Source organism: Trachinotus anak, unplaced genomic scaffold (genome assembly GCF_046630095.1).
Source record: "Trachinotus anak isolate AG129_WGS33_773 ecotype Australia unplaced genomic scaffold, CSIRO_AGI_Tana_v1 ptg000031l, whole genome shotgun sequence".
NCBI classification, from domain to species: Eukaryota; Metazoa; Chordata; class Actinopteri; order Carangiformes; family Carangidae; genus Trachinotus; species Trachinotus anak.
In genome coordinates, this window is record NW_027273882.1 from 7008044 (window position 1) to 7032640 (window position 24597).

Consider the following 24597-nt stretch of genomic DNA (forward strand, 5'->3'; position numbering starts at 1 on the left):
AAATGGCAGTGTCAAACTCTTTTTGCTTTCACTGCAGAAAATTTGTGGGTGCAGCCATATTTAGTGCTGAAGTCAGAAAGTAAAAAAATAACTACAAATACTGTCAGCAGTGCCACAGATGTTAAAAAAACAGAGTCAGTGTCTTTACCTCACACAACCCTCTGGTTAAAGACACAGCAGCAATCCTTCAGGACAAAGCTCCTGGGAACTGGGCCAGAACCACAGGCTGGCCGGGGAAGGTGAAGAAGAGGATGCGACTGCTGCGAGTGGCTGTGTGTGTGTGTGTGTGTGTGTGTGTGTGTGTGTGCAGGAACACAAATAGCCTGCAGAGCTGCTTCTGTGATATAAACAAGTGAAATGTTGGAAAGGGGTTTTTTTTTTTTGGACAGATAAGACCCATCAAGGTCAAAACTGCTGAGAGGGAGAGGGAGAAAAAACACTGCAGTGATGTAGAAACACTAGATCTGATTTGTAAATTTGTGTATTAAATAGAAATAAATGCCTGTTCACTGCGTCTGTGTAGATTCTGTTAATTCTGTGCGTCGTCCAGCAGGGAAGCCTGGTCCTGATCAAACTGGCTTTTCTATCAGTAAAAAAACTAGACTGCGAGCAGCAGCCTCTGGTATCGATGATGCTCCTCTGCTCTGTCTCCCTCCTCTTTTTGTTCATCCATCCATCTTTTTTTTGTTCCTGTCTCTGCATCTTTTGTCCCTCGAGCCTCCTCCTCACCTCCTCCGCTCTGTCTCCATCTCCCACTGAATAATGTGGGTTTTTCCTCTCAGCTCGTTCTGTGTCCAGTTCCCTGCTGTTGCACAGTCTGGTCCTTTAAACCAGACCCACATCGACCACGGAACAGCTGAGTGTGAAATTGTGACCAGTCACCGTGGCCCATTGACAGTAACAGATTGCCTACTAAAGATAATGTCCACCTCTCTCTCTCCACGTATTCCTGCTCATGCCAATCTGATGTGTTTAACCACGGAACATTGGCTCCGCGGATGTCGAACACACACATGTGTGTACACACACACACACACACACACACACACACACACACACACACACACACACGTGTACACACACGTGTACACACACACACAGAGTCTGTGTCATGGTTGATTTCACTGCTGCTGGGACTCGCCCTGAGGCAGATATTTTACTGTGCTGATCAGCAAGATGGCGGCCGTGCTGTGACAAATGAAGCCAGAGCTTCATGAACCGCTCAGTGTTTAAACCAAAAATATTTGTTGTTACATTAAGATAAACTTCAACCAAAACTATTTTAGTAAAATAGCTCTTTTCTTATAATAGGATTTCTTTTTTCTCTTGGTCGTTTGATCCATCAGGGCTCTGAGGCTGGAGAACAACCTGTCTGGTCATTTAGTTCTGTATCAGAAACGATCTCTGCTCATACTAACGCACCTGTCAGTGAGACACTGTGGGTGTCATCATTTCCAAAGGTCTCCGTCTCTGCCCGTCCAGACCACAACGCAACCCTGGACTTTTCAGAATAAAACAAGTCCAGCAGCATTTCCAAAAGTCTCTATTTTAGGTACTGGAAAACTCTGGAGTGGTTTGGACGGGAGTCGGGCAAAAGAGATGAGTTTCAAAACTAAAACGTCACCTGAGGCCCTTTCTTCTTCTTAAACCACATTTTTATTCCATTTTTATTATTTTATCCCTTATTACCTGGTCGTCTCATCCAACCTGATTTCACTTCATAGTCTTTTATTGTTCCACAGATGTTTAATAGTTAAAGCGCTTCGTACTCTTGTGATTTTGAAAAGGTGACACACAAATAAAGCTGTTTTTCCGCTGTTGTTGTTTTTGTTATCTAGAAACTTGCAATTTTTTGCAATTTGCCACCATCAAAGAAAAAAAACCTTCAGGGATTTGGTCACATTGATTTGGTAACTTTCATTTCAGACGTGAGAAGATCTTGTCGGCAGAACACTGAGCGTTAATCACAGCGGTTGTGAATAAACAGAAGACGACTGAAGTCTTGTTCTCTCACCTATGACAAAGGCCTCCTTGAAGGTGGTCCCGGTGACGTTGTACCACGGCGGTCTGCCGGCGATGTAGATGGTCCGCTTGTTGGTCCTCAGCAGCGGGGGCTCCGTCTTCGACTGGCTCGTGGTCCGTTTCCGTGGCGATAAAGACGGGGTCAAAGGGCAGCGGGAGACGCGGTTTGAGAGGCCATCCAAGGAATCATCTCCGCTCCCGCTGAAGATAAACACAACAGACGTGAAAGCCAGAAGCAGCAGACTCACCTCACTGGTCTTTGTTTACTGTGCTTCAATTAGGTGTGTGTACCTCTGTGTGTGTGTGTGTGTGTGTGTGTGTGTGTGTGTGTGCGTGTGTGTGTGTGTGTGTGTATGTGTGTGTGTGTGTGAACAGAGGCAGCACATGATCTGATTTAGTCTGCGTGACTTGTCTTCAGCATGTTCACTTGAATTTTGATTTTATTGTGAGTTGGTTGCCATCAGAGATGCCTTGTTAGCTCATAGTCGACCCCCTGCTGCTGCTGCTGCTCCAATACGGGCAGTTCAGTCATTTGAACGTATCTGAAGGTTCCTCAAAGCTAAATGTAAGGCAGGTGTTACAGAAATGATGCTGTCAAAATCAGCCTTTTTCTTTCCAAACACAGCTGATCACAGTTATGAAGCTACGAGTGGGAGGAAAATGGCACCAACATTTTAAAAACTGGCCCAAATGTGAGCATTTCGAAGCCTTTCTTTGACTTGTGAGGACTTGCAGATGTTCTTCTGTCCTGCAGAGAGATGAGAGGGAGCCTGTGTGCTCCAGCGTCTCCCTCTGCACTCTCTCTCTCCACAGTGAAGTCTCTCTGCTGTCGGTGTGGGTGAGGGGGAGGAAGGGGAAACTTGCCGACTCTCCCCAGGAAATCACACCGCTGCCCTGGACGCAGCATGGCACAGGGTGGGGTCTCCATTCACATGAGTAAGGCTGTCATCACTTGGCTGGGACATTTAGTGACTACATGCCAACTTTCTGAAATGGCCCTCAGTTCCCTGGTTGTCAGGCACAAAGGGGATGTAAAATGAAATTCAGTTTTTAAATCTGCAATTCAATGCTGCCTCGATTACCGACATCTTAAATGTTCAAATTATTAAAAGGTCTACTGGTGAAGATGTGCGTCATTTTACATGACTTTAATCATGACATAATTCTTATAAGCTGGTTTAAATGTCCAAGTTCTGATTGTTCAAACTGTAAATGGGCTGCATGGTAGATTGGGTGCAGTAGCTCAGGCCGGTTGGTGGTGAAATAAATGATTATTTTCATCTGCAGATTATTTTGTAGATTGATAATGATAATGTCTATAAAGTATCAGAAAATCACAGTCTCACAGAGCCCAAGCACTGAATGGTTTAAGGCCACAATACTTTCCTGACCCTCTGCTACATTATGAACAATCCAGACCTGTCAGGTGGTCTGGGACAGGTCTGCTCACTCCTGAGTTAAAAGAGCGGAAGCATTCAGTTTTTATGCTCCACGTATCTGAGATAACCTCCTAGAAAACCTGAGATCTGCTCCAGCTCCCAGTTTGAAGCAGGCTCAAGATCTATAATAGATAAGATCATCGCTTGATGTGCTCTTGGTATCCTGATTCACACAGCTTGGTTGGTTAGACACCTGATCCCCCTGCACATCCCCAGTGCAGTGTTGCCACAAACTAACGTTAGCTGGCGCTGTGATGTGCAGGAAGCACTGCATTCAGTTTTCTATCAAAACTAGGTAGATAGATCGTTTGTTATTACTGCCCCTCTTCATCAGAGCTATGTTTTAAATCACCCTTCTGACAGTTAATATGGTTTAGAGTTGGTTGTTAATTATGCCGAATGGACCAGGCCACGTTGAGGTGCTGTCAGATCACGTTTTGTCAAGTATACACGTTCACCAACAAAAGAAAATGCATAAAACATTTAGATTTCAATGAGGTCTTGAGGGAGGTTCTGATAATAGAGCATTGTTGTTGCAGACAGGGGCAGGTGGCTAGTGTTAACATCACTACAGCCGGGGAAAACACTGCGAACAAAACCTCTGACATGTACTTTATGATTCGGCCTTAAACCCAGTTGATGTTTCAGCGCTGTTTGTATTTTCATCGGCTGTTAGTCTTTTGTTCACCGCAGCCATGCTGACACCCTGCGTGCGGGAGCTAGCCCGCTAGCGGCGTTAGCTCGCTTCCCCGAGCCGTTTGCCCCGCAGCGGCCTGATTCCGGAGATTCACGCCAGATGTGTGTACCTGTCGGATCTGAGCATAGCCCGGTCCTCTTCCATGCCCTCACCCGGCAGCTGCTCGTCTAATTTACCGCCGCTGCCTGTTGTTTCCATGTCGACTCGGCGCGGCGCGGAAACCAAACACCGGCTGCGTGATGACGTCAGAAACGTAAAACTGATGCTGCATTTAAGTGATCAGGAAAACACGCGCTTTGCTTGTGGTCAAGGACGGATTACCAACCGGGCAACAGCCCAGGGACACCAGACGTACAGAGGCGAGTTTATTCCATATCATGTGCAAATGTTTTTTTATGCTTGTGGGTGAAAATGTGTCTTTATTAAATGTGAAGCTTAAATTCATAAGGGACAGTGTATGAAACTAAGAAAACTGATAAAAATGGAAACCATCCCCGTTTGTCCCACTGGACCTGAACGCAGCATTAGCGCGGTAATCATGAGTGATTATCAGCGCATCTGATAAAACATTCAGAGCAAACCCTCACAAAACAGCTAATCATACAAATCCTTTTATAAACTTAATCAACAATATGTGGATTTCAGATGATTATTACTTCCATCCATCCAAATTATAGCCACCAAATTAAATAAAGCTTCATTTTACGCCACTGTTATCGGACTATGTTCATCTGTTAACATGACAAATGTATGTACAATATCTTTTCAGATGTAGGCTAATACATTACTTTAAATGTGGGTGTATCTTTTAATTAATTCATGTTTTTTATATTTTTTTTATACTGCTGCAAAATGGCATTTATTGTTTTAAATGTATATATTTTCACTCATTTTAGGCCTACTTTTAAACATGGCACCATGTAAATACTGGATGTTTTTCTTAGCAGACGGACAAAATGAGACTGAAATTCAGTTTAAGATTATATCTTACGGTTATCTTTTAAGGTTATTTATTTTCTTATAATGTCCTAAATCTTTTTTTGTCTGTATACATCTGTAATAACTTTGGCCGTTTATGGCCTTTCGTTTCGTTTCGGCATGAATCTGAAGAGCTTTTCATATCGAAATAAAAGAAGCAGGTATGAGTTCATGTGACATTCAGGCTCTGAACGGTCGAAGTAAAAACCAGAACCAGAGGTTTTAGACACAAACCTGCACATTTAAGGTCAGATTGTGCAGTGAAATGAAACACCTTGATATTTTTTTATATTTTTTAATGTTTGAGGAAATGTTTTAAAAGCATGGTTTAAATCCTGGCTGGAATATATTCTAAACCTCAGAAAGTGGATTTCCTCCCTCCTGACGCCTGTCCCAGCAGGACCCGCCGGCGGACGGGTCACGCTCAGTCCTGTGGGGGGGTGGATGGGTGTCAGTCGTGTCTCTGACAGCAGCTGCAGTGTGGAGCACATCACTGCTGCTGCAGCTCCATGGTGGAGCTGCACCTCCAACCACACTCAAGAAGCCTCCCTCAGAAACACCGCGGTCCCTCCTCCCGCCTCTCAGCGCCGCGATGACGGACTTTATTGGTCTGCTCTGAAGAGCCTCTGCTCAGGGACAGGACCGGACCGGACCCGCCGACCCTCACCAACACCTCCACCCCCCCAGGCTGGACGCTGGAGACGAGCGGCCGGAGGAGTCAGCCGGAGGAGTCAGCCGGAGGAATGGATAACACCGCCGCGACCTCGGAGAGATCTCACCTGATACACGAGAGGAACGCGAAGATGTATTCACTGAAGCTACAGAGGTGGGAGACATGGCTGCGGCTGCAGGGAGGCACTGCATGGGGGGTCTGACGCTCAGTTACCTGAGGGAGCAGATGATGAATCTGGCAAATGCGTCTGATTTAAAAAGAACCTTTAAAAATGAAAAAAAAACAAACCAAAAAAAAAAACCTTTAAAAATGAAAAAAAAAACAAAGAGAAAAACTTTTTCATGTCAAGTTGAAGGAAGTGAGCAGTAAGGAGCATGGGGGGGGGGGGGGTCAGCTGTGTGCAGTGTGGAGGAACATGTGTGCAGGTGTGCAGGAGGAGCTGCAGGTCCAGGCTGTGCTGAAGCCGCGGGGGGGGCGGTTGTTACTGTGGTGCATGTTGAGCAGGCTGCGGGCTGTTTTATGTGAATGAACAAATTCATTTCCATGCTCGGCTTGTTTCTGGACAGCCTGTGACAAATGGCCCCGGGGCCAGTTCACTGAGCGGCGCTAAAAACTCATCATCTGTCATTAGGGAGCGCGGAGCAGCGGCTCCCGGCCCGGGCCGGAGAGAGGCGGAAACCCCCGAGTTCACGCCCGCACGGACACAGGCTGCCACCAGGAAACATCAGCGGATCTCTCTGTAGAAAATATTTGACCAAGACATTTAGAAAAAAACAAAAAACAAAAAACAGGCAGTAAAAAAAAAAAAAAAGTTCCTCTACTTATAATACAAATAAAAAATGTGAAAATAACATTTAAAACAGTGTTGATGAGCCTTGTTGCGCAGGGAAATGACAGAAATCAGCTTAAAGCCTGATTCTTCTGACACATATACATCTGAAAGGTTTTCAAGAATAAACACTAAATACAGGATTTAATCTGGACACGCAGGATGAAATCCTGAAGAAAACTGAACAGAATAAAACAACCGTATCAAGTGTAATCCAGTTAGTATTTATATCAAATATAAATCAATAATTAAATTGTGATCTTGCGTATGTAAATACTGCAAATAAAATAAAATAAAATAAAAATCAGGTTTTCTCAGCTGGAGCATCTCATCATTTGATCCTTCAGCTTTGCTCAACAGAAAACCTGCTGCTGCAGAAACACGTTTGTTTTCAACACCTGCTGCTGAAAACTGGAGATTTTAATATCGAACAAACCCATCGGTTCATCTTCGAGGATGAATATGAGGGAGGAAGGGCCCTCCGGAGCGGGGCCGTGGGCAGGCCTCCTCTGCAGCCCAGACCACAGGCTGCAGGGGCTGCGGCTGGAGAGGACCGCTGCCCCCCAGCCCGCCGTGCCTTCAACATGTCAGCTGACAGGGATTGTTTAGGCTTCATGAGCAGGAAGAGACAGCTCTGATGCTGGCGGGAGATTCTGTAGATGGTCATTTACAGAAATGATCAGAGCGTCATTGCAGATATTCAGGCCTCTGGGAAAAAAACCCGTTCACTGTGATAAAATGATCTTCCAGAAATAAAGGAAATGTTTATTATGGGTTCACAGCGAGGTTGTGTGCGCGTACATGCGTGCGTGTGCGTGTGCGAGAGAGAGAGAGAGATGTGCATATGGCTCTACATTTGGGATTTCATGCACCATTTACACCGTGTGTGTGTGTGTGTGTGTGTGTGTGTGTGTTTACTGTGTCACCTTTAGCATTTTTTCCAGCTGAGAGCAAAGTGCTGAGGAAGCGCCTCGGTCCTTGTTCACATTTACACCTAAATACATGCTGTACCCATATAAAATTATGCAGGATAATACATTACATAATATAGGAATATGCTGTATAATGCACATTTCTATAATGTAAATATATACAGCAGAACAGTAGAATCTACGAGTTGTATTTAGTTTTCCAGAATCTGCAGAACCAACATTCAGACAAGACATTTGAACTTACTGCTCTCAGATCAGTTCCCTTTGTAAAGGCTTGTGACAAGTCTCTCAGCTAGTAAACGACTTGTCGATTAATCAAACAGAAGATTATTCTGCAGCCGTTTTGGTGATCACAGAATTGTTTCAGTCATTTTTCAAGATAAAAATAAAAAGAATTTAATATCAGCTCCTTAAAATTGAGATATTGTTGTGTTTCTTTGTTAAATGCGATAGTAAACTGAATATTTTTGGATTTTAGACTGTTTTATTATGTCACCTTTGAAACATTTTCCACAATTTTCTAACATTTTATAGAAAAAAAAGAAAATAACTGCTAGATGAATTGATAATGAACATAATTGTTAGCTGATCACTAATCAAGAGCAAAGAGTTTCTCACTTTCCAATAAGACATCAGCAAAACTCATAGTTACTAATATTAATTGTTATGAATATTAATAAATCACACAGTTACAATATTAATGGATAACTAATAAAGAGTTCTTATGAATCCACCAAGCCTGCATTTCTAAATGGAAATAAACTGATCCAGATGTTGTGCAGCTCTTCTTCTAAAGAACAGTTTTTAACTTGGAGCCAACGTTCAACATTTCTGCTTGAAAAGTAACAATTTCATTATGAAACTGTTTTAGCTCTAGTTTGATCAGCTTAAACAAATAAAAAGTTGGATGAAAGTATAAATGTCACAGAATGATGAGGGAAATAAAGCAGCGACTTTAATTACATTTTACAGAAAAACTGAAAACACCATTTCTGTTTGTAACTCTCAGCCAAAGAGTTGCTATAGTTGGTATAATGTACAGAGAATCAACACTTTCCCTTTCACATCATTACTTACTTATTCATTACTGCGTCTTCATGCTATTACACAGCTGTATTCACCAAAGCCCACTGACTGGACCGTTTGCTCACTGGCACTCGTGATATTTCTGGCAGCAACTGAAGCATTATTGGCTGTGGGTTGATGGGAGTCTGGCAGAAGATACTGTCCCCCCAGAAAATCCCTCCAAGCCACTCTCCAAAAAGACTTTGGTCACTGGTCTGGTCTCTGGTGGGTCACCTGGTACAGTAATACACTCAGACGAGAGGTTATTGTTTTTCCTTATATTCCAAAGAGATGGATCGTTAAATGTTTATCAAAGAGACTCAAATTACTTAAACCTGCTCATTTTAACTCTAACACTCAATGTGGAAACCAGATTTCCTGGCCGTCCATCCTACAGCTGTTGTGACATTTTACTCGAAACCACAATCATCAACCTCATGGTGGTGGCACAGGAGAGGTCTGTGGGATTTATCCTCTGGGCACCATGAATATCTGGACCAAACATCCAATAATTGTCAAGACATTCGACATTTCCCTGGTTGGAAAAACAACCGAACCAATCAGAGCTTTGTAGGCAGGATTAAGAAGAGCGACGCCGTCTTCAGAACAAAAGCAACAGATATGACAGCGAGTGCTACTGACCCAAAGTGATCAGTAATAAATAAACACAAAAGCAGGAGCCAATCACACACAGTAACTGACCCTGCCCAACGATGTGATGGCTTTATGGGGGTGAATTCCTGGACTATTTCTGGCCTCCAGGAAGTTACTGCTGCAGGCAAAGAAATAGTTTGTTACCTCTCGATGGAGCCACTGTTTCCAGTCTTTATCCACTCAGTGAAATACAGCAAAGAGGCAATTCAGTCTGTATATCAGGCTACGAAAACTCCCAAGTGCTAAATAACAATAGCACTAAGATCATCATCATCACTGGAGGAACACTTATCCCCCCAAAGACAAAACATTGCTCATTGCTGCTCTGCAGTAATCTTTTCTCACTGCAGGCAGTGTTATGTCAGCTACAAATAATAGTTGATGGCGCTCTGATGAAGCAGGCTGCAGCTGTGATTAAATGCTCGGTGGTTATTTTTTCCTCTCGTGGGCAGCTCCTCTGAGGTCTCTTCACGTCGTATCATTTCACAGATCACTGAGAATTCCCTCAGGTCCCTGAACTGCTGACACAGTGTCAACAAACACTGGGACCTGCCCTGTGGGATATCGACAAACAGATGAGCTCTGTTTCAAAATGAAATCTAATATTCATAACATTTAGGAGAGCCAGCATGTGTTCAGTGCCGTCATTGTGCTAACCAAGCACTCAACGCGACAGGTAATAACAAGATGAGTCAGTGTCACTTTTACGGTGGCGCAGGAGGATGATTGCTGCAGAAATGCTCGAACCACCTCTTACTTTGTTAGACACAGACATTAAATATGAGCCGTGAGGCAAAAAGTTCTTTGTTTCCAAATGAAATAACTGTTTTCTGACTGATCCAATAAAAACATAGCAAATTTCAAGTAAACACTCAAAAGAAACCAAATCCTGCAAGGTTGGATGGTGGGTCCAGGTGGGCGGGGCTTGGGGCGTGGCTAAGGGCGGTGACTGCTCTGTTGTGACATCACAAAGTTCCAGAAGTCCTGACGGCTGGTTTTAAGGCTCAGTGTCTGAATACAGGCTGTGTGCATTTCTCTGTGGACTGAGGCTTTGATACTTTCACAGTATTAATATAGAACCTAGACCTGCTTTATAATCACAAACATATGGACATCTACCTTTAGACTGGATGGGAGTTTTAAACTAACAGCCATTAATATGGTAACAGGGTATCTGCAGGTCCTGATTTTTGTTTCATCAAAAAAGGTCTTCAAAGGTAACTTGAATAAAATGTTTTTGTATGTAAGTTTAACAAAAAATGGCTGGAAAATCCCCAGTATTTCAACATCCATATGTGGACTTAAATTACTTTTCCTTTTTTAATTGATTAACCCATTCAGCCATCCATTTCCTGTTTCTTATCCAGGTTGTGTTTAATGATGAATTAACTAACCCTAACCCTAATATTAGGAATTTTTGTTATATACTGCTGGGAAATGGTCACAAAAATGTGATTTCATGAGTAAATAATGTACTTGGTGAGTAGTATTAGTGTCACTTACAAAGTGCATGAAAGGTATTAAACTATCAGTAAACACTGATATATCTCCCCCGGTAGAGACAGTGGGACAGATTATATGGTTTTAAAAATGTCATGAACCCTGGTTAAATAGATTTGTTGTACTGCTGCAAAGCCTCAGCAGATTTCGACAGCGTATTGTGTGTGTATATCTGTTACTGTGTGTTTTTGTGCTTGTTCATCGTTGTTTGTTTGTCTGTATTTGTACAAATCTTTGAAAGACGACAATATTGTTCTGTTTTATCTGCATAATCACAACATTGTCAAGGCTTCAGGCCACTTGAGTGTGTATCTGTTTTATGTATGTAGGCTGTGTGTGTGTGTGTGTGTGTTTGCTCTCATGTCCCAGTGGCATAATTGAACAGAATCTGTTTTCCGCTCGGCTGATTCTTTTCAGTGTGGACATCCCCTCAGATGTGTGTGCGTGATAAAGGCTAATCATGGTACGCCGGCAATCTCCTACATGAAGTGTGTGGCACAAAGTGTGAGTGTGTGTGTGTGTGTGTGTGTGTGTTTGTGCGGTTATCTCAAGTAAGCCCAAATTAGTTTTTTTCCACCTCATTAGCCACATCAGTGCAGCTCGCTCTCACATGGAAACCTGCTTGTGTGTGTTGATGTGTGAAAATGGAGAAGTCAGCATTTTGTTTTGTTCACATGATTAAAATCCTACATGTGTAATTCCCAGGTTCCCAGGTTGCATAGTTCAACATTCAATCACTGTGACCAGGTACCACAGTAACACAGTACTGTTATTGGAAACACCTTCATACAATCTGAAAATGTCTTATTAATTGAATGTTAATATCTTTATTAATATGTATTGTGGGAGTAATAATATTAATAATACTAGTAAAGTGGCTCTGTCCAAATGTAACAAGATCCACCAATGAAAATAAGTGCATCTCTATCCACCTCTTTTTATGTGTATTTTCAATTTGCTCATAAATGCCTCAATTGCAAAAAAACAAACAAACAAAAAAAACAACCTTTGACTGCCTCTAGGAGTTGAACAAATGGAAGTGAAGGACTTTCTCTGTCTCCTTTTGTGTCCCTGCAGCTCCTTTCCAGACTCCAAAGAGCAGTATCCCGACTTCCCTTATAAGAACGGAGGCATGGCCGGCGCCATCGAGCTGAAGCGACCTGTTGGCGCCCACTGCCACGGTGCCAAAGCCTTGGCGTGCGAGGAGAGCGTGGACAGGCTGCTGGCCAAGAAGAAACTCTACATCGCCTCAGCCGTCTGCCTCGTCTTCATGATCGGCGAAGTTATAGGTAAAAGTTTAGAAGCTCAAACCTCAGGAATCAAAGAGGACAGGAAGTCAGACATCTGTATTTCTTTCTCACAGAGCTCAAATTTTCATAATAGAAGTTTTGTGATTTAAAAAAAAAGGTCAAAACAACTGCCAATACAATAAACTGTAAAACTTTCTATGACAAAATCTATCTTCATCTAATGTTGATCTGCATCATACTATTACATGATGAATCCATGTATTTAGATTAGTTTTGTAATGTAATGTGAGCTAATAAATGAGGTATTACGTAAATAAAACTGCGGGTACAGTGATACAGTAAGTCAAGTTTACCTTGCCAAACATGGGAGTCCAAAATCTGTTTCAAGCTCTGAAGTTGAAACCAACCTTTCAGTCCTTGAGTTTTTCAGGTCATTGACCTCAATGACCTCAATGAACTCAATGACCTCAAACAAGGACATTATATGAGGAATACATGCAGCGAATGGTGTCGACAATCAGTTGATGGTCAGAGGAAGCAGTGGGATATTTAGAAAACATGGTTGTCCCTGGTAGATGAGTGAAAGGTGGTCAGAGGTTTTACCACAGCAAAGATTACATCTGGTATCACAGAGGGACGTTCTGTAAACTGACGGAAGCTCGAGTTCTTGCCCCCCAACTCCAAGTGCTGCTCTTTGTGGGAACTATTTGGTTTCTCTCTATAATAAAGAAAGGTTTCGACCTTACCCTATGAAGTGCATTGAGATAATGTCTATTATGATTTGGCACTATACTCCAAAGGGAGTCTTTTATTAGAGCAAAACATTGTTTGAGAATAGCCAAAGGACGGGATTGTGAGTGTCAGATATTTTAAGGACACAAGAAGAAATCGTGTGATGAGACTCGTGCAATCACTGGAGCTTCCTGTCCTCAATATTTCAGCTTTGGCAGTTTGTAAAGGTCATTTAAGAAACATCAGGCTTGTGCTGAAACTTGTTCTGTTAAACTCTGTCTCTGCAAGCTCCAAATCTTGACAGGCTGCTTGATCGGAGATTTCATTCGTTTTGTGCTTTCTCAAACATTTTTCACAGTTGGTGAAAGTCCTTATCAGCAAGTTTTTAAAATCAGTTTTCCTATTAAAGACTCACTAGATCAGCAACTGTAATGAAATCAGGACAGAAGTTCACTAAACTGACTGTTTATCTGGAGGTTATGGTGGTAAATATACACCATACAATGAGTTAACATTAGCTGAATTTATGTGGTCAATTACAACTAATTGTTATATATAAGGACTTGTTTCACCTTTAATCATCCAACCAACAGTCCAAACCCCGACAAGATATATTTAACAATGATTTTAAACACAGAAAAATGTTAACTCCTTACATTTGGGAATTTGGAACCAGGTAATGTTTGGTATTCTTGGGTGATAAATTACTTTAACAATTCACTAATCATCAGAATTGTTGACTACTTTTCTTTAAATAAATAATTAATAAACATGTTCTTCCAGCACTAGTCCCCTGTTGCCACTGCAGACGAATGAATCAGTTATTGTCTGGTTTTCTACAGGGGGCTACCTGGCCCACAGCCTGGCCATCATGACTGATGCCGCCCACCTCCTGACAGACTTTGGCAGTATGATGGTGAGCCTGTTCTCACTGTGGATCTCGTCAAGACCACCCACCAAAACCATGAACTTTGGTTGGCACAGATCAGGTCAGAACCAGAGATCAGACACCTCCGTGCACAGATGTTTTAAAGTTTCCTCTGTCTCTGAACGTGCTGCTGTGACCATTGTTGCCTTTACAAGACAAGAGGTTATAATATGTCCTCTGAGCAAAGCTACTTCTTTAGGGCAGACTGGATGCTACGGTGAGTCGGTATTGGAAAGTGATGAGATGGGCAGGGGTTAGCTGGTTAGCGTGCTAACTTCAGCAGAAGAAATGATGGAGACAAGAGTTCACATTGGCGTCACCACTGGAGACAGCTCTCAGTGAGTCTAGGAATAAAGTTAGATGCTGAACTTGCAACATTTCTGCTAGACTGGTAAGTAAACGGCTGTTAATGCTAATGCTAGCTATGTAGTGACAGCAGAACTTACAAATAGCTCCTTTAAAGGATGGATGAATGACTGTGTGGAAAAATGCAGTACGTTTATTTACTGATATGCAAAGATTTTAGAGCCTGTGTTATCTCAGACCACAGTCAACTATCTCATCTGCATCACTCAACCCTGGTTTGGCAAAGACAAATCACGACTTGTGGTGATATTTGTGAACTTCCTGCATTTGTAAAGCACACGTATAGTGACGAGTCAATCATATTGTTAAAATGAGCTGCGTTCAAGGCTGTGAGTGAGGGTTAACACACTCTTACACCTATGCTACATGTGTCTAACTTCTGGGTCTCTATTATAAGTCTTTGTACTTAATGTCTTTATCTAACGTCAGTGAGATGCTGAAGCTGTGCTTCATGGAACATGATCAGTCACTTTACCTTCACGTCCTGCTGCAGCGTTCATGCAGCAGTGCGCTGTCTTGTTCTCCTGTATTAAAGTGGTTGAGATTCCCGCCTCTCTCCTCCTCTGTCCACAGAGATCCTCGGGGCACTCATCTCCGTCATGTCCATCTGGATCGTTACGGGGGTTCTGGTCTATTTAGCCATCGAGAGGATCGTACGCAACGACTATGAGATTGATGGCCATGTAATGTTAGTCACCTCCGGGTGTGCTGTCATCGTAAATATTATGTGAGTGCTTCTGAGCATAATGGGCATTAATGGGTGTAATAGAGTACATTAGATCTTGTAGTGGTCTTGTTTTAAAAGCACGTTGCTATAAAACTTGTACTTTAAACTATGTTCAACACCTTGAAGAATTTTTCTGAAATTGAGCGATGGACCCGATTCCTGGAAACAGTTCCTGGCCTCGTTTTTGAGAGTCAGGTGATTGAACCAGGACACAACACTGAGGCAGAGACCACGTTCAAACTGCAAAGCTTTGATCTGTTTTTTATAAATTTGATCCACACGCTCAGAAAAACAGTTCCAAGACATTTAAATGGGAGATCAATTGCTCCACACCCACAGCCGCCTCTAATCAATTCAAAAATAGTTAATTAATTTTCTGTCTATCCACTGATCAGTTAATTAATCCAGTAGTTGATGCAGCTCTACAGTGAAGTACCTCTGTCTCTCTGCAGCATGGCCTACATCCTCCATCACTCCACCACCCTCCACGCTCACGGCAGCGGTTACCACCACATTGACGAGGACGGTCAGAGTCCCGTCACCCACGGCCACGGCCACACGCTCCTCAGTGGCCATGGCAACACGAGCGTCCGCGCCGCCTTCATCCACGTGGTCGGAGACCTCCTGCAGAGTGTTGGCGTCATGGTGGCGGCCATCATCATCTACTTTCGGGTCAGATATAGATCACATTCATGTTAGGGTGAGACCGAAATGTCAGTTTGGCCCTTTAAAAAAAAACCTACAATATGATCCAGTCACTGCGTGTGATGCTTTTTAACTTATATTCCCAGCATAAATTCTTCATTCATTCATTCTTATTATAACCTGTGTAATCAGGAGCTTTTACTTATTAAATGTTCAGAATGAAAATAGTCTCTGTATATTAACAGAAGTATCATGTCAGTCACAAGTGTCATATTATTAGTGTTCAGAATTTGCAGAGGAAGTCATGAATGCTTTCATGAATCCTGAGTCTTGTATATTATGGATGACAGGGTTAAATATTCCTGTCATCATGCAAGATGTTCCTTTTTTTCCTGCCCCGAGCGTTTTAATGCCCCATGACTGTGGAAAACACCATCTGATGTTGCTGTAAAGGCTCCATAATCTCGTTTTCTCTCTTTCAGCCTGAGTACAAAGTTGCAGACCCCATCTGTACGTTCCTGTTTTCTGTCTTTGTCCTCTGCACCACCGTCACCATCCTCAGAGATGTCTTCAGGATACTCATGGAAGGTACCGGACCAAAGGATCAACTGTTTTTTTTATGCTCAGAAATATTTGCTATATTTAAAGTGATACTGACGGAGAAAATGATTTATGCACAAAGTTCGGGCAAAAACATACTGAAGGACCTGATGGAGATGCCATAATTGAAATTACAAAATGCGAAAGTCGGAAGCTACTATTTTACCACCACAAAATCTACTGACCATAAATACAATAAAATTAATGTAAACTGTCGAGAGATTATCTGAATTTGAAAAAACAAATTACAGACATTTGACGAAAGGTTTTATGAAGCGTAACAGGTATTACCTTATATGAGGCTGAAGCCAGGAGATGAGTTTAGCTTAGCATAAAGGCTGAACATCTTTAAAACTCACTGATTAACATGTTGTATCTTTTTTAACAGAAATATAAAAACCACAACTTGTGGTTTTAAAGGTGTTGGTAGTCATATTTTTGAACTGGAGACAGAGCCTGATTAGCTGTTTCCCCATGCTTCCAGTCTTCATGCTAAGCTAAGCTAATCGCACCCATCTCCAGCTCTCTTCTTAAAGGAATAGTCACAGTCATGTTAAAGAGACACACACTTATTTACTTTCTTGCAGAGAATAAAATGAGAACATTACATATAAAACTCTACTCTGGCACACATCACTCTGCATTAAACCAACTACAACAATCAGATACAGTGTGTTAGAGCTTTAAAGGCGCCAGCTACCTGTTTCCAATCTTTGTGCTAAGCTAAGCTAACCAGCTGCTGGGTGTAGCTTCATAAAGATCTTCTCATTTAAATCTCTGCAAGAAGGCAAATAAATGCATCACCCAAAATGTTGAACTTCACTGAAGATGCCACATGAGCTGAAACGTAACTCTGACCTCACACAGTTGTTTTCCTCGGCTGCAGCTGTGATCAAGCTGTCGAGTTATGACCTGATCTGACAAGGTCAGCGTCACATGATGCTCAGGGCTGCAGAGAACATCCCCTCAGCGTAAAGTTGATGGTTGGGTAGCAACACTCACCCAACATGGAATAAACTCGTGCTGTTGTTAACGCCACGCCGGCTCCAGCTCAGTCGGCTGTTTCAGCCTCTAAGTACACGCAGAACAAAGCACAAGAGCACAGATGGTCACATCCCGCGGATGTCCTAAGATTTTTCGGACATTTGAAAATTCTCTTTGCACACGAACGAATTCACTCAAAATGCCCCCCCCCCCTCCCCGAAGTGACACCTGAGGCATCTTTAAAACATTCAGTAACAGCAGAACGAGCCCCACGACGTTAGTGAGCAGCTTGATGCCTGCAGTACTCATTTTATGTCATTTTCCTGCGGATACTTCAGCCACGGCTTTGCAGTGGCATTAATGCTGATGAATTTATCCAAATGTGACGATTGGGCATTTAACTATTTAAATAAAACATCACAGCAGAAGTGATCTGAATATTTGTCCATAATTAAACTTTTTCTTTGTAAAAAAAAATATTTACTTTTTTAATCTTCAGAAATATAAAGTCACACTCACTGTGGCAGTTAGAGAGGCATTTACAAACTGTAGGACCTGCTGTGTTCATCTGTGGCTCTACTGCACTTTAATGAGATAGATCATTTCTGTTTTTATACTGTTTTCTTTTTAAGCTTTTTACTTCTATTTATTATGTTCCTTTTCTTTCTGTTACATGAATGGCCTGTGTGTATATAATGTGCCATACTAATAAACCTGCCTTGTCCTGTTTTTCAGGGTCTCCTAAAGGAATAGAGTTTAACTCGGTGAAGGAGGTGCTGCTGTCTGTGAAAGCTGTCAAGTCCATGCACAGTCTGCACCTCTGGGCTCTGACTCTGGGCCAGGCGCTGGTCTCTGTTCACCTGGCCATAGGTAGGTAATATAACACTGTGATCTGCTTCCACTGCAAAGCGTTTAGTGGAGCACAGGTCAGCAGAGTGGAGACGGTTCACTATGAGCATCGAACTGATAAAAAGTACAATAACCCAGAGCAGAAAATGGAGATGAAACATGAAGGCAGAGTAGAGCAAAGTTCCCTCTCTCTAAATCGACTGAGACAGCGAACATTAAGCACAAATCAGAGTGGAGAGCTGAGTACAAAGTAGAAAACTACAGAGGACAGATGTTCTGGGAAAACTAAAGTCTGTCATGGAGACAAATCAACTGCAGTGAACGAGTAATTAGTGTAATACTGTGGATAACGCTGCGGATCACTGACAGCAGGGTTAAATCTGGAGTATGAATTTGGTGATTTGTGAGAGAAAAAACATTTAAGTACAGAAGTTCAACTGTTCAGCTGCAAGGTTCTTAGTTAGGAATCATTTTAGCTCACATTTGAACACGGAAGTGACCTTGATGTGGGCAGACTAAAGTAACACTGACTGACAGGGACACACGGAGGCCAGTGTGTCACGTACTGCTGATAAAATCAGTTTGATAAGTTCGACCTTTGTCCCCGAGAACATACAGTGTACATCGATATAAGAATGAAATGATTATTAAAAGAGATGTTACATATTTCAGCTTCTACCTAATGACTTTCACATAAATGTCAAAGACATGCAAGCAAGCATCATGAAATAAAAATGTGAGTTTGGGTGATGTTACCATGTGACTCCGAAGAGAGATCAGCATCTACAGATTTCAGATATTTCTAAACTGAGCTCTTTTCATGTCTCAAGTGTGCATGAGCTCAGGAGGGAAGAACAATAACAGAACAACAGAGTACAACAGACCCACTGTGTTCTCTGTTTTCTCTGTCGCCTCAGAGGACGGAGCCGACCCTCAGGCTGTGCTGCAGGAGGCCACCGATCTGCTCCACACCAAGTTCGGCTTCTACACCATCACCATCCAGGTCGAGCTCTACTCCGAAGACATGAGCCACTGCTCCCGCTGCCAGGACCCCAGCGACTGATCCTGGACTGGACTGGACTGGACTGGACTCCAACAGGACACGGAACGGCTCAGGCACATTCTCATTCTCTCTGGGTGAGCTGCTCCGGTGAGGGATCTATTCACAATGCAGCTTCCTGTTAAAAAATAAAGCAGAAAGAGTTTTTGGTAGATTGTTGTGTTCACCATTAAGCCACAAGAAATGAAGACAGAGAATTCATCCATGTGTTGGTCGTCGCGCGCCGATGCCAGAGCTCCATGCTAACAAGGGAACATGCGAACCAAGTCCTCCTCAGGAAAGGGGAGTATGGTGCTCCGCTCCTCGAGGTTTCATGGGGTTCTCAACAAATACTGAGACAATTTCAGAATAAGAGGTTAAACTGGTCAGGAGGTGGAGCCCAGACCCAGACAGTTTTCCTGTCATCACAAATATGCAACAGAGCAGTAAGACTTCTGTTTATAAAATGACTGATTATCAATAGATAGATAACTGATTTAAAATACCAACATCTGTTCACCAGACTCACTAACTAGCTCATAGCCAGATTACAATAGTTGCAAATCTTTTACAAACCTATTGCTGCAGCTCAGTAACAAAGTTAAAAGAGCGTTTCACTTACGCTTGAATCTCCACATTTGTCCATGAAATGAGTTCTGGGTAATATGCTGCTAACAAATCTACATGAACCGTGACCAGCAGGACCAGCAGGCGTCCTTTTGAAGCACAGCAGTGAGAACAGCAGAAGCTGATGTGGTTAACGACAAGTGTGAGGACGAAAGGACAGTGTAGGTAGTGAATGGATGCTGCAGCACCTGAGTCCTGGTACCGGTTATAAACAATGTGTTTTGTTTTCTGTATAACCTCTGCAGTCCTAAACTTTTAAAACGAAACATCAGTTTTAAATAATGCAGCAAGGTTTGTATTTATGCAACTATTTCAGGAGCAACTAGTTTCAGTTGTGCAGTAGATGCGATTTAAACAATAATAATAAAACACTGCCTGATTTTTAGTATTCCATGTACATTCAGGAAACTGCCAGATAAAGGAACACATTCCCATTTACTTTACAGCACGAGGGCTATTACTTATTTTCTAACTTCCCTGACACATATACACAACAATAATAATGCAAATCTCAATAAATTGGTATATTAGTAATAACCCTAACCCTGACTGTTAGTATGGAGCACCTGATGTGATGGTCCGACAGGGACACATGGATGACTGATGTCTGTATCTTCATCTCCACCTTAACCACACGATCATCTACCAGATTCTCACCGTCACCTCTGACCTCCCACTAAAGGTCAGACAGAGAGACCTGCACCACGGCTGCTCGTAAACGACATTTTATTAAGAGTTTTAGATGCTGAACTTTATTTCTTAACAAACAATCACTGCAAACATCTTTTAAGGATGAAAGGAAGGAATAATACCTCTCTAAAAAGATCCATTTGTACATACTGCTGGTTGTTGCCTGAGAGAGATCACAGAAAGAGGGAGGATCAGATCATGTGCTTACAAAACACCGACAGACCTTTAAACCTGCTGATTTGTCAGTGTCAATATAGGAAGGGTATATATGGGATGATCAAACTTTTGAAGACATTTAAATCCACATATCTGCAACGTTTGTCTCCGAGTGGAGCTGAAACAGCATTAGACTGACAGACAACTGGTACTAATGATGTCGCAGCAGCCGTTCAGGTAATCGTCCCAGAGTAAAAAAGATATTTCTGGTCTTATGGAATTGCAAACATTTTGATTTCAGTCCCAGTAAATTCTGAGGTGGACAAGTACAAATGTAGAGGATTTTGGTGATGTGGATCATTCACACTGGTCTTAAACCTACTGTACTAGAATCCACCATAACATGCTGGATTATAATTCAGATAAATCTGGGCTTGAACCTCGCTACTGTACTGTCTTTATCACACCACGCCAAAGAGGAGGAGTCACCTGTCTCCATGTTGGAAAGGTCGGGGGGTCAGGAAAACTATCTGAGAGAAGTAAACATTTAGATTTGAGCTAAATATGAGGAGTGAAACGCTATTGATGCTTCTTACAACACAGACAACCTGGAAACTGAGCACGTTCAGGGCTGGTTTTGGTGGTAGTTCTTTTGGTCATTTTGTGTATTGCAGACATTTTTTGTTCCAGTTTCAAGAGTCACACACACACACACACACACACACACACACAACTCTACAAAATCACCTTGAAAGTGAGCTAATAGTGGGCAGTGTATTGATACGGACTGACCGGGAGGAGAATGAATAAGTGTCAGGCTGAAAAAGCATTCAGCCACTTCCACTGAGCAGACGCTAGAGTCTGAGGGCAAAAGTGATTTAGTCCTGGAGTCGGACGATTAGTTTGAGCTTCATGCTATCATCCATCTCATCCGTCTCTCATTCCTCCTGTAGCCTCAGTGTTACCCATCCACCCGCTCTCTGTTCCCTAAGCTCTCATCCATCCGTCTGCTCATCCATCCATCCATTTGAGCAACCTCACACAGCAACGGTTTCCAGTTACTTTTTTGGTTTATTGACCTTTAAAGTGGTAACCATCACCTCTTTGATACTTAATCTTACATTAAATGGTGCTTTTAGTGGCCAGTCTAATTGCAACTGCAAAATCATTGTAGTGTTCCTACTGCCGTAAAAAATCTAGTGCCAGTAGTATCACCAAGACTAATGCTACACTCCTGCGGTGCCGGCAGAAGGTGAAGAACAGGTGAACCTCACATTTTTCCAACTTTGAGGATATGCAGTTATTCCAAGATGGTCAGTCTTCTACAAAGCGAGATATGGTTCGACACCCGACCAGCCCGACTCTTTCCTACGTGTCATTGCCCCTTTCCTGTCACTCTCTACTGTCCTGTCTAATAAAGACAACAAAAATATGCCAACAAAAAAAAACTAACAAAAAACATAAATGTCTCTTCAAAGTCGGGACTGTCTTTTTTTAAATTTAAAATATTTGTAGCAGTTTGTTAATGAGGGAAACCAGATACCAAGAAATGGTACAGAGCTCCATTTTAATTTGCTGAATCAAATGAATTTGATGAAATTTTGGATGCAACAGCCATTTTATCACTGGTCGGTCGACACTTCTGTCGCTCTTTTCATGAAGTGTGAGATATTGTAGCTGTCAGAAATTGGACCTTGCTTGCTCGCAATCACAGTGTGAACGATACGACATGAACACGGCATCCACTCCCCATGAGCAGCTCACAGAAGCTGCTGTTGTCCATGTCTTGACACGATGCATCAAACTGACAAAAACTTTCTTTTATGGGAGCGAATAAATCAGTTGTCAGTGTAACCTATGAAATGAACATGCTGACAAGTCAGCTGATACCTTGCAGTCTTGCTGCTTTGGTGGCCGAATATATAAAACTGGACTTCAGGTTGGCACAACAGAACAGGCCAAAGAGGGTCAGGAAGACAGGTCATTAGCTTGGATCCAGGCCTCTGAATCACAGCCCACATCTCCAACTTGTTCAGTGACTCATTACAATTCATATTTGAAATTGCAATTTTGAATTTTGGTGTAAAGATTGCACTGTATGTTAATAGAATCATTGAAATCAGCAGTATTCATCCTCTGGAGATTACACAAATATTGACAGTAAGTTTAACGGCATACATTAGTTACGTTGGGTACAAAACTGATAACTTGACCTGAGGGAGACACTAGAGGACACATTGTATAATCAACAAAAAACTGAATGCATCATCTGGGGAACCAGAAGGTGTTCACTAGATTCAACATGGAAATTTGGGGCTGAAGATGCCTTAAGAGGAAAGAGCCATTGATTACCAGTATCAACGCAGTTCATCCTCTGGGGACAATTAGAGTCCATAGCATGTTTGACAGCAGTCTAGTCGTTGGTTGAATACAGAACTGATAATTTGGCCGGAGCGATGTGCTAGAGGATACATTGCATGACAACAAAATAAAAGGGTTCATCCTCTGTGAAGCAGGAATATTTCATCTAAAACTGTCTGACGGATTTTGTTATTTCATGCGTACACATGCAAATCTTGGGCTAATGTAATATTTGAGGTTTCACAATAAAGATTCATCCTCCAGGGACAATGAATATCTGCTCATTAGTTATATTGTCTTATTCACTGGGAGGAGCCAGACTAAAGGCTAAATTACATGGCCAACAGGCCTTTAGATCACATTACTTCCTGTGTACGTTTGGACGTTTCATGGTGATGGCGGCATTAGAGAAAGACTCATCCTCTGGTGACAATGAATATACACTGGAAGGAAAAGTTGTGTAATGAACCAACAAACTGCCCTTTCAACTTAATTTTCTGAAATTTTGGTTTTCTGACAGTGGTGCTAGTGGGATGATCATGATGTCATCAAGATAATTAGGATTCATCCTCTGGGGACCATAAATACCAACAGCATGTTTCATGGGACTTCATCTAGTTTTGGTCAATGTTTGGACTTGAGTAAAGGGAAAAACTTTTATCATTGGCACCGATAAGACCGGCTGATGAGCCGGTCGACGTGCCTGTAACGTTTCACAGCTACTGTAAAGTGTTGATGTTGATAGTTGCTTTTAAAGAAAGACAATTGTACATTGTAAACGCCTCGTTGACACCCATTCTGATCCAAATACTTGCATGGTTGTTAGCTGTTACTTGATATTATGTACAGTCAGAAGTTTCTTGTTCAACTGCCAATCAGAATATGTTGATAGACCATGCGAAGGATTAATCAAAGAAATAATCTCGTTTAAAATTCTATATTTTCACCAATTTTTAACGAGATCCTGTATATTTAAATACATTTTTCCTTTTGAACTAATACAGAATGAGAGTATATGTGGATCCAACAGCTTTGAAGACTAAGTTAAAACAAAGTGAATGTAATGAAGACTAATGCATTTTACTGTAGTAGTTTTGATATACACACACACTGGAGTTCTCCTCTACAGGCTGCAGCGTTACAGTCTGAAAAAGCTCATTTCATTCCAGAAAAACACTGTTCCTGTTTGTTCACTATGAAAGTCTAATGTTTGAGAATGCTCTCTGTGTTGTGCTGTTGCTGTCTGTGAAAATTATACTTTGTGTGACTGTTGTAAATATGTCAAATATTGTGTATTTTCTGTGTATGATTTTGTGTATACTTGTGTAAATACATTTATCTTCCTTGTACAATCGGTCTTTAAAAAGCCCTATTTGTCTTTGTGTTCTGGTGATAATGTGTAACTCCACTTGTCACATCTGTGATGTTTGATATTTCAGTTTTATGTGTGGCAAGAGGTTTTGTAAAGTGGAATAAAAGACTGCAGATGATGGAAAGAGGCTGGATTATTTCAGAAACGTCTGAATGAAGAGAGACAATGTACCTGGGTATAAAAACTAAAGCTGTGTAGTTTAGATTACTGATCCAGTTACAACAGTTTATTGGCAAAACAATCTCAGCACAAAGTCTAAAAGTAGCTGTTCTGGGGCTTTCAATCACATCACATGAGCTTCATCACATGTGGAGTTTGCCAGCAGCAGCAGTCGACAAAACATCAACAATTTCAGCATTTGAACATCTTCAATTCCTCAACAAGTTACCAAACTCCCTCTGCTGATGAAGTTCATGTGTTATACAATCGAAAGCTCCAGAACAGCTACTAAAAGACCTCATCATGACATTGCCAAGGTCAAA

At 42.0% G+C, this 24597-nt stretch overlaps 2 protein-coding genes across 5 annotated transcripts in view; one reads left to right on the top strand and one right to left on the bottom strand.

The window, feature by feature from the left end:
- The window catches only part of LOC139612143 (uridine-cytidine kinase-like 1), a 28159-nt gene extending 23752 nt beyond the window's left edge, over positions 1-4407 (bottom strand). Inside the window, exons 1-2 of one of the 2 annotated variants that reach the window (XM_071467392.1) lie at positions 4268-4407; positions 2015-2223 (exon numbers count right to left, since the gene is read on the bottom strand). In XM_071467392.1, the coding sequence (XP_071323493.1) occupies positions 2015-2223; positions 4268-4356 (298 nt within the window). In that variant the 5' untranslated portion in view covers positions 4357-4407. The remainder of the gene's footprint in view (positions 1-2014; positions 2224-4267) is intronic. The other variant, XM_071467393.1, reaches the window with a different exon arrangement.
- Positions 4408-5448: 1041 nt separating this feature from the next.
- slc30a2 (solute carrier family 30 member 2) lies at positions 5449-24233 on the top strand. 3 transcript variants are annotated; one of them, XR_011686483.1, is made up of 9 exons: positions 5449-5962; positions 11867-12078; positions 13614-13760; positions 14639-14792; positions 15245-15464; positions 15920-16025; positions 17757-17891; positions 18788-19020; positions 23264-24233. XR_011686483.1 is itself a non-coding variant. In XM_071467657.1 (8 exons), exons 1-8 carry the CDS (start codon positions 5880-5882, stop codon positions 18931-18933), a joined length of 1203 nt encoding a protein of 400 aa, XP_071323758.1. In that variant the 5' UTR covers positions 5449-5879; the 3' UTR covers positions 18934-24233. The 3 variants fall into 3 exon arrangements, 1 of the variants encoding a protein (XP_071323758.1); XR_011686484.1 differs by having other exon boundaries at positions 18788-19007; XM_071467657.1 differs by having other exon boundaries at positions 18788-24233.
- The last annotated feature ends 364 nt before the right edge of the window (positions 24234-24597 follow it).

Excerpts from the sequence above, each read along its gene's own strand:
- slc30a2 (XM_071467657.1), top strand. The coding sequence starts at position 5,880 with ATGGATAACACCGCCGCGACCTCGGAGAGATCTCACCTGATACACGAG. Across the intron at positions 12,079-13,613 it reads CATGATCGGCGAAGTTATAG|GGGGCTACCTGGCCCACAGC; the intron begins GTAAAAGTTTAG and ends GGTTTTCTACAG. Across the intron at positions 17,892-18,787 it reads CTCTGTTCACCTGGCCATAG|AGGACGGAGCCGACCCTCAG; the intron begins GTAGGTAATATA and ends CTGTCGCCTCAG.